The 8,462-nt window shown below is 33.8% G+C and overlaps 1 protein-coding gene across 3 annotated transcripts; it reads right to left on the bottom strand.

Moving 5' to 3' along the window:
- Nucleotides 1–485: 485 nt before the first annotated feature.
- Nucleotides 486–8,428, bottom strand: LOC123708176. 3 transcript variants are annotated; one of them, XM_045658723.1, is made up of 10 exons: nt 8,329–8,428; nt 7,778–7,888; nt 7,195–7,583; nt 5,803–6,019; nt 5,398–5,546; nt 4,173–4,364; nt 3,557–3,731; nt 2,710–2,927; nt 1,263–1,460; nt 486–659 (listed from the first exon to the last, which is right to left on the bottom strand). In XM_045658723.1, exons 2-10 carry the CDS (start codon nt 7,881–7,883, stop codon nt 528–530), a joined length of 1,776 nt encoding a protein of 591 aa, XP_045514679.1. In that variant the 5' UTR covers nt 7,884–7,888; nt 8,329–8,428; the 3' UTR covers nt 486–527. The 3 variants fall into 3 exon arrangements, with proteins under 3 accessions (XP_045514679.1, XP_045514678.1, XP_045514680.1); XM_045658722.1 differs by lacking the exon at nt 8,329–8,428 and having other exon boundaries at nt 7,778–8,165; XM_045658724.1 differs by lacking the exons at nt 4,173–4,364; nt 8,329–8,428 and having other exon boundaries at nt 7,778–8,165.
- Between the last annotated feature and the right edge of the window lie 34 nt (nt 8,429–8,462).

Here is an 8,462-nt window from a genome sequence, read left to right as displayed (position 1 = left end):
CTAATGAAATATTAATTGCTATGTAACGAATGAATGCATTGTAACAGTTGAAGACTACCTTTGGTGCCTTGGCCTTGCCTTTGGCGTCTGGCTATACTCTCGGAGCATAACTCTTAGTGACTTAGTTAATTTTAATGAAACGAATTACTGCAATATGACTAACTCCGAGGATTTAGGAAATCGTCACGCTTATAAAACTAAAAAAGCGTGAGTGAGCAAAATGTACAGACTTGGCTCGTACAATTAGCATTCTTCTATAGGACAGTAATGAATTAGATAGAAATTAAGAACAATTGTTTCGATTTTGTCGTTGTGTACTTTATTCATTAGGTTAATTCAAGGGTTGTGAATATATTGCAGTGCAGTAAGAAGTTAATTATAATTTATATAATGTTTAGCTTTTACCATTGATATGATCGAATTGAGTTCGGAGTTCAACATCAGAAGGATCATTGATTATATGCGATGTAAAAGTAATAAAACAATTCAAACATAAACTTTTATTAGTAAAATTTATTAATGCGGGCCTACCGCAAAGTGTCAATGCCAAATCCAAAATGGCAGGTGAGATTGTCGGGTGGCAGTTGGCGGGAGGATGTTGGATCAGCTTCGGGTTTACCTTTCGTTGGTTTCACTGCACCTAGTCCATACTGAATTATCTGGAAATAGGAATACAAAAGTGTATACGTATTTTAAAATAACTTTTTCAAGGGTAAAGTTGCAAGTGGTACCGTCTCAAGGTATGGCTATGGTAGGCTATGTATAGATATTTTAAGGAAAAAGACTCATAACTGTACATTGGACAGACACAGGCGCTGGACAAGAACCCGTGGAACCACATAGATGTTTCCTTGCAAACCATGATGCTCAGAAATGAGGTAACAGCTGAAGAGAGACACCATCGAATTAAGGTCGGTGCCGAATTAAAGTGCGGGGAACAGCTAGTAATAAAAATGCTCGGTATAAAAAGACACATATTTATGTTTTTTTAAGAGAACTGGGAGCAAACGGGCAGAAGGCTCATCTCATATTGAGTGATAAGAAACTGCCAGAAGGCTCGCAATATTACCAATGTAACACTTTGTAATACAATTAACATGATATTTTCATGTTAATTGTATTAAGTAATAAGTTCACCCTAAACTGTGAAAAAAAATTTTAATCATTTATTTGAATCATTACCATGGAGACCAATAACAGTTTGATTCCCGGCGGAACAAAACTTATTTCAGATTTTTACTAACGTTAACAATCATACGTACTGAAAGATCACCATCGCCCCAATGTATAGCGTCATCAGTAAGAAGCGAGTCATCCCAATGAAAATGTTGTGAGTTTTGACTCCAATCCAGCCTCTTCAACGAACACCTTATAGTCGCCAGAGTCACGCGTTGCTCTCCCGGTGGTTTTAATGAAAGAGCACTTTTCTTGTCAGCTTTATTTGGTTTGCTTACGACTGTCTGTAAACATCAAATAATTCGAGGATTGCTAGTTACCCAGTTTCAGGTATAAACAGCAATTCTATATGAAGGTATCGTCTACATATAGAATTGCTCCTAATTCGGATACGTATGGGTCAAACCAATTATGGGCTTGAGACAAAATAACTGATTTTATCTGATTCGAGTGGCGTGACCCACTAATAAAAATTTATATGAAAATGTGTCTCGTTTTTACATTTCCTGGCGCCGGCCGCAACAACCAAGTATTGCAAGCTTCCAACTTCCTGCCGGCTCGGTAAAGCGTCATTTGTACTGTGTATGAATTGTTTCTTCGGTCATGCGAAAATAGTTGAAGAATTCTGTGGGGTCTATTTTCTACTCTTCTAGTAGGGTATGTGTTCTTAAGTATCTCTCTTTTAGTATTGGATGAATCCAAAATTCGACGTCTTTGATTTGGTAAATGCGTCTTAGATGTGTCTTAGACGCCTTGACGATGCCATTGTTATATCTGCCTGTACTTCGTGTCAGTACTGTACTACCCAAAAACGGGTGTATACCAGCTCATTGGAAAAACGAAGCCCCGACAGTGTGAAAATGCAAAACAGCCATTCACAAATAGTTTTGAGTTAGTGGGTCATGCCTGTCGAAAAGTAATTTTGTCTCATGTCCTGGGTTTGAAATTTTGGCAGATTAAATATTGTTTTTAAGTTGAATAAACAGATATATACACAATAACAAAATTAACTATGGGCCTACACCTGAGCTGAACTGAACATTGAAAATCGATTGTTCGGATACTAAGATTGCTTATTAAACTCTCAAATATCAATGCATTATTCGATTTATATATATATTTCCAGAATTTAAAATCAAAATTTTATAGCAACACGCACTTTTTCTCAAGAGTAGGTATGATAACGTATGTAGCAGACACCGAACATTCAGAAAAGAATTGTGTTTTTAATACTTACTCTCTATACCATTGGCGCTACAAATTTTTACGTCTCGGCTTCAGATTATCTGTCCCTTGATAATTTATAATAGGCAGTAGCTGATCAACCTGCTAAGGCATGTCGAATTCTTAACGATGTTTTTATTCACCGTACGAGCGTGTGTTAAATGCGCACATATAGAGTCCATTGATTTACAGCCGGTGACCCCAGGGATAAAAATTGCAAGCAGGAACAACTAGATCACTACTCTGACACTAGTTTATATAATATTTTTTTTTATATATGCATTGTGGAAGTACAGAATTAATTCTTACCACAGAATATATCAATCTCAGTGTAATAACTGTCCGAAATGTATCTCTCAGCGCCGCGAGGTTAGGGCAAAAGATCCTCACAGTTGGCTCTTGGAAGTTCATGATTTTGTTCCATTGAACCCTGTTGCTCTCAAAAATGGTGTAATGAGTTATTACACGCGAGTTTTTGGATACTAAACGAGTATAAATATCAGACGCGTGAGATGATGCTTCCGGTTCTGAAAAGATTTTTGATGATGATGATAAACGGAACTTTTGAAGACCAGCATCGTCATCCAGGTATAACAACTACTAAACGTATAATCAAATTAACGTACTGGAACAGTAACAATAGTCAGTTGACAGAAAATAATGTTCGGTGTTTGATACTGGATAAAATAGTTGCCATGTACTTTAGATAAGATTGTAAGATTTTGTATGATGTGGTTAACTTCAATATAATAACTTCTGCTCCTTTGATTACCACTACTAAATAGCGATCACGACCGCTCTGTCAAGAGTGTACCGGATAAGAAGAAGGTTAAATTCAATAATAAATAAATAAAAAGCAATAAATGCACACATACTACAAAGAAATATGATTAGGCCTCCGATTAGGTCTAATTCCAAATCCTTTTGGAAAAAGTAGGTATATTTTTATCAATTTCGCCTAGGAGACGAAATTGTGATTACATCGGGGGAAAGACGGCTGGAGATAGCGAAAAATAGAAAATTATGGAATACTGTGGCTGAGGCTGAGGAGGCTATTACCCGTAATACAATAATTTTATTACTTACCGTTAATGACTTATAGCGAATATGTTTGAATGAATAAAATAAAGCCTAAAAAGAATGACAAAATTCTCACCCAAGATCATCCTACTTCCAATATCGGACGTGTGTTTAGACTCAGACCAATCTTCGTCTTCTGGCGGAGGCATCAGTTCAGTCAACGACTCGTTTTGACGAAACATCAAAAATTGTCGCCTCCTTCCATCTAAGAGCGGCAGTTCTAGCTCAACGTGAAATGCAGTGACTGCACCCTATATTTCAATCACTTCTGATTTTAATATTAAGATATACAGATATAACACTTTACCAATAAACGCTTAGCTTGTGGCAAATAATATTTGTAATTTAAAAAGTTTACTGTTTCTTTCATTGAGATTTGTTAAGAGACTCATTTTCTTAAAACAAAATATGACACTTTAGAACAAGTCGACAAGCAGTTCCAAAGCTCCGTGAATTTCAAAAGTTTTAAAGTTCAAACACTTTATCGAGTTTCAGAAAAATTATAAGATTTTTTTATGTTAATGGTATAAATGTGTGTCTAGATAACTGACTGCCAAATAAATTAACACAAGTATAATATCTAGAATTTATAAGCGAGACTAGAATCATGGCTCTAGAAACGCTTCCTCCTCTAAGCCACAGATAACTTTCTCTTTGACTAATTTAGATAGTATATGAAATATTTTTTTTACTTTTTCCGCCTTTGGGGGCTGTATGGCCGACATAATCCTAAACACGGTAAAGTTAAAGTATGCAGTCCGCAAATCATCAGGATGGGGTTCAAAGGGCTCCACCGACCGATCATTTGGTAGAATTTCTCTGTTGTCCAACCATAGAAGACGCGGCAGTCGAGAAATTGTCGTACGGGCATAGGCCGCACACACCTATATTTAATATAGGTTTAATAATACATATTATTAATTCGTTCAACGGTGATTTGAACGGTCGCATGGACGAATTTTATGAATTTTCCCATTCAATGGCAGTTAATGTGAATGTGTTTCCTATTTTATTCTACAAGTCAAATATGGATGTAAACTAACATTGATAGCGATTATTTTTTAGAGATTTTTAATGTCAAAATTAAATTTAAAAAAATAACGTGTTGTTAAAATATGGAAAACAGTAAAACGAGCAATTCTTAGCTGTAGAAAGTCGTAAAAATGTAGGATTATTTAGAAAGAGCGAGGTTTTAGGTTAGGTAATATTTTGAAGAGAAACTTCTTTATCGGCGTTGTAAAGAAAGTAACTTCACATTTTCCCGTTATGCGTCACATTTTCCCGTTACGCGTCACATTTTTCCGTTACGCGCCATCTGTTTCCTTTCCCTACCACGGTTAATTCGAAAAAAATCAATGACATTAGTAACAAAAGTATATAATAACGATAACAATGATAGTAATAATTGTATTACAATTAATAAAATTCTGTAATAATCTTAGTAGTAATAAGGTAAAATGAAATAATTGTATTATTTGTATTCATGTCTATGATAATAAAAGCTTTTTGTTAAACTTTATCAAATTTAACGATATTTAACCAATTTCTGTAAAGTTGCATATAGTATTTATATTTTGCATATTTGTGCATATAGTTGCATATTTTTTCGAAAAATACGGCCATAAAGAAGTTTCACTTCTTACGTGTGTACACAAGTAGGTACACCCACACATAAAAAAAGTTACGTGCTGTATTGTGCTAAGCCATCGAGTAAAGGTTTAAATAAGATTACCTAATCGAGAGCTAAAGAAACCTCCTCTCAAAACGAAACTAAAAGGGCATTAAATGTAATTAATATTTACTGTTCTTTACAGATTTATCTATAAATCGAGTAATAAGAACATGTTAATGGACGATTTTCACAACGTCATTACAATTAAGACAACCGCCATCTATTTACATCACGCGACAACTTACCGAACAAGGATTGCCCGCCAATTGTAAAGCAGTGAGACTGGGTAGCAGCGCTAAGGGATCTAGTACCGAGTTTAGATCATAGATGTCGTTGTCGGACAAATCTAATACTGTAATACTATGCGGTAAGCGCGCCAAACCTAAGGCGCTATCTGGAATACAAATTATAACTTGATAATAGAACTTTAAAATTTCAAACAACTAATAATTAAATAATATTTTACAGATGACAATATACAGATTGAAACAATAAATGTAATAGGTTAAATAAAAAAAACAAACTGAATATAAATAAAAAACTGTTAGCCTCCGAATATGTATGGGGCGGACGGGTCTTTTCGCCCGTTTCATAAAAATTTTAATCGGTTTTCAAATTTATATGCGTTTATCACTACGTTACAACTGTACCATTAATTAGTAAATTTCTGCTTAGACCCAAATACGACATTTCCGACGGTAAATATTCGGCAAAATGTTGAACATCACTCAATCGATTTGCTTGCAACTCAAATACCTTCAGTCCCAGTGGTAGGACAGTCGGATCTATCTTATCTATGTAATTACATGTCAGATTTAACGTCACCACGTTTTTAAATTCCGTTAACTTAGCATCTAGTTCCGTCATCTGTAATTCAAATGTTATAAACTATGTAATGTAAAAAGCACTATTTAATAATAAAAATCATTAAATATTTTACGATGCTGTTGTCTGTAAATTAGTCTCCGCAGTAATGAGTTTAACGATTTCATGTTTTAGTCAACAGAAGTTGAACCAAAAACCCCCTGCACACCTTGTTAACATAAACGTGAATTGGCTCCATTATATTAAGTGAGTGTCTACAACATCTACTATGTATCAAATTTGTAAAGAAAATGAACAACCTTAATCAGGGCCTGTTGCGAAATTTTTAATAACAAACTACATCTGCAAATTGCATCGTTGTATGTAAAGCGATTTTCGATGTTTCATAATTTCGTTTAATATTGATATCTTACTATTTTATTATGAGGGCTAATGATCTTCAAATGTCTCGTCTTCAAACAGTTTTCAAACATATAATCTAACTTGAAACTTAATTTTAAACCGTTGCTTCCATACAAAAGGGATAGAACTTTACTAAAGAAAACTTTTGTAATATGTATGTGATAGCTATCTCTCGTTTGTGTTTAATAATAATATATATACAAAAAATAATTGCTATTCGTTTGTCTCGCTGAAACTCGATAATGGCTAATGATTATCTTGAAATATTTGTGGAAATTTAGGCAAGGTTTAAACGGTGAAAAACATAAGCAACGACAATCTAATTTTTCAATAAAACTGTTACTAGCTGAAAAAAAAATTGTCTGTTTAGAAAGAAAACTTTTTTGTCATATATATATATATATACAGAGCCTTTAAACATTTGTGCTGCAGAATGAGAAGTTTGGTCGGTTTTAAAAGTATGGTATTAGGTAAGTTTTATAATGTATGTAGATATAGACATGACGGTCACCGGGTCATCTAGTAAATCTAAATATATTCAGGTTTTGGAACAAAACAACTACCGGTAAAATATGTAGCGAGCGAGTACCATCGCGTATTTACGTCAGATTAAAATAACGATTGATATATGCATTTAAACAGCATAGCATCATAGTATCTCTTATACTATTATTTGACATTTAAATCGCGAGGTTTTACATGTACTGTTATTGAAGTATACTATAGAATTATATATATATAATATATCTGATATGACATTTTTTTATTGATATGAATTTTAATAAAATGTTCGGTCTTATAAAAGTTTCCATTACCTCAATATCATTCACCCGTAAAATATTCACCAATTTCAGTTCATCATTCAAAATTTTCCGATCGTTCAATTTTACTGCCTTTTTTATTAACTTAAGCATATCATCAGTTATACAGTTGCAGTTGTGAAAACATATTTTCCCCTCTTCGTTTGCGAACTTTTCGTTGTCCCACAGAATGATTGGTAACATAATTTCCCAATGCTCACGCAGACTAAGATTACTTTCTACATCAAAAAATCCATTTAATATACTCGTTTTAATTTTCTTCTCCAGGGCTACCGAAAATGGCACCCGTTGTAAGTTTTCTTTGAGGCATTTTTGTTTATGGTACCTTCCGGCTGCCTCAAGTAAAGTTAACTCTACGCCCGTTTCTATCCGATCTTGATAACCTAAAATAAAAAACGATACGATACTTCATGTTTTTGAAACATTTTGTCATATGTATATCATAAAAATAAATCCTCAATTGTCAATAGCAATAATGCAAATTATTTTAATTGCAAGCAAGTGTTATGAACGGAAGGTTTATGCAAGAAAACAGAAAACACATTTAACATAATAAATAGTACCATAATTATATTACCTTCTAAAGCATCTTCGGGAACATAATTGAGACTAGCATCACTTACATTAGGTCTTTGAATTTGTGTTGTTGGCTTTTTTGCCGTTTCTTTAGGAGGCATTTTCATAAATTCTAATCACATATTGATAGAAAATAAATAATATTATAAAATGTGACATTTAACTTGTGTATAGATAATAAAAAGTGTTTTAGTAAATTCACATGTAATAGAGAATGATCACAAATCATAAAAACAGAAAATGGTGACTTCTAAAATTGTTTAAAAGTAAATTAATGTTTTCATTTTGTAATTTTTAACAAAAATTGTTATATGAAAACATGTGCATAATTTTATGCGCCGGTAATCTTATTTTTTTTCGCGCGCTTTTTATTTCGGTCGGCCAACGCGTCGCGTCGGTAAAGCAGTTCAGCATGCTTTTTGCGACATATACTATGGATGTCATAATGACGTATGAGCGTCTTGTACATACTTCACAGCGGATGCGATATTCGTAAACAGCTGTTAACGTGTGTGTTGAACAGTGAAACGTGGGACAAATTTTATTACTTACGTCAGTTATTCATTCATTTATGTACTCTCGGCCTGTGCGCATTGATAAATAGCTGTCCGCACTCGCGTTTGTTTTTCAAAATGTTGTGATAAACACAAATGACAGTGAACGTATAATTTGACATTGACATTTAT

This window comes from Pieris brassicae, chromosome 4 (assembly GCF_905147105.1).
Source record: "Pieris brassicae chromosome 4, ilPieBrab1.1, whole genome shotgun sequence".
Classification (NCBI taxonomy): Eukaryota; Metazoa; Arthropoda; class Insecta; order Lepidoptera; family Pieridae; genus Pieris; species Pieris brassicae.
Note: the sequence above shows the minus strand (reverse complement) of the source record. Positions and strands in the feature narration are given on the sequence as shown.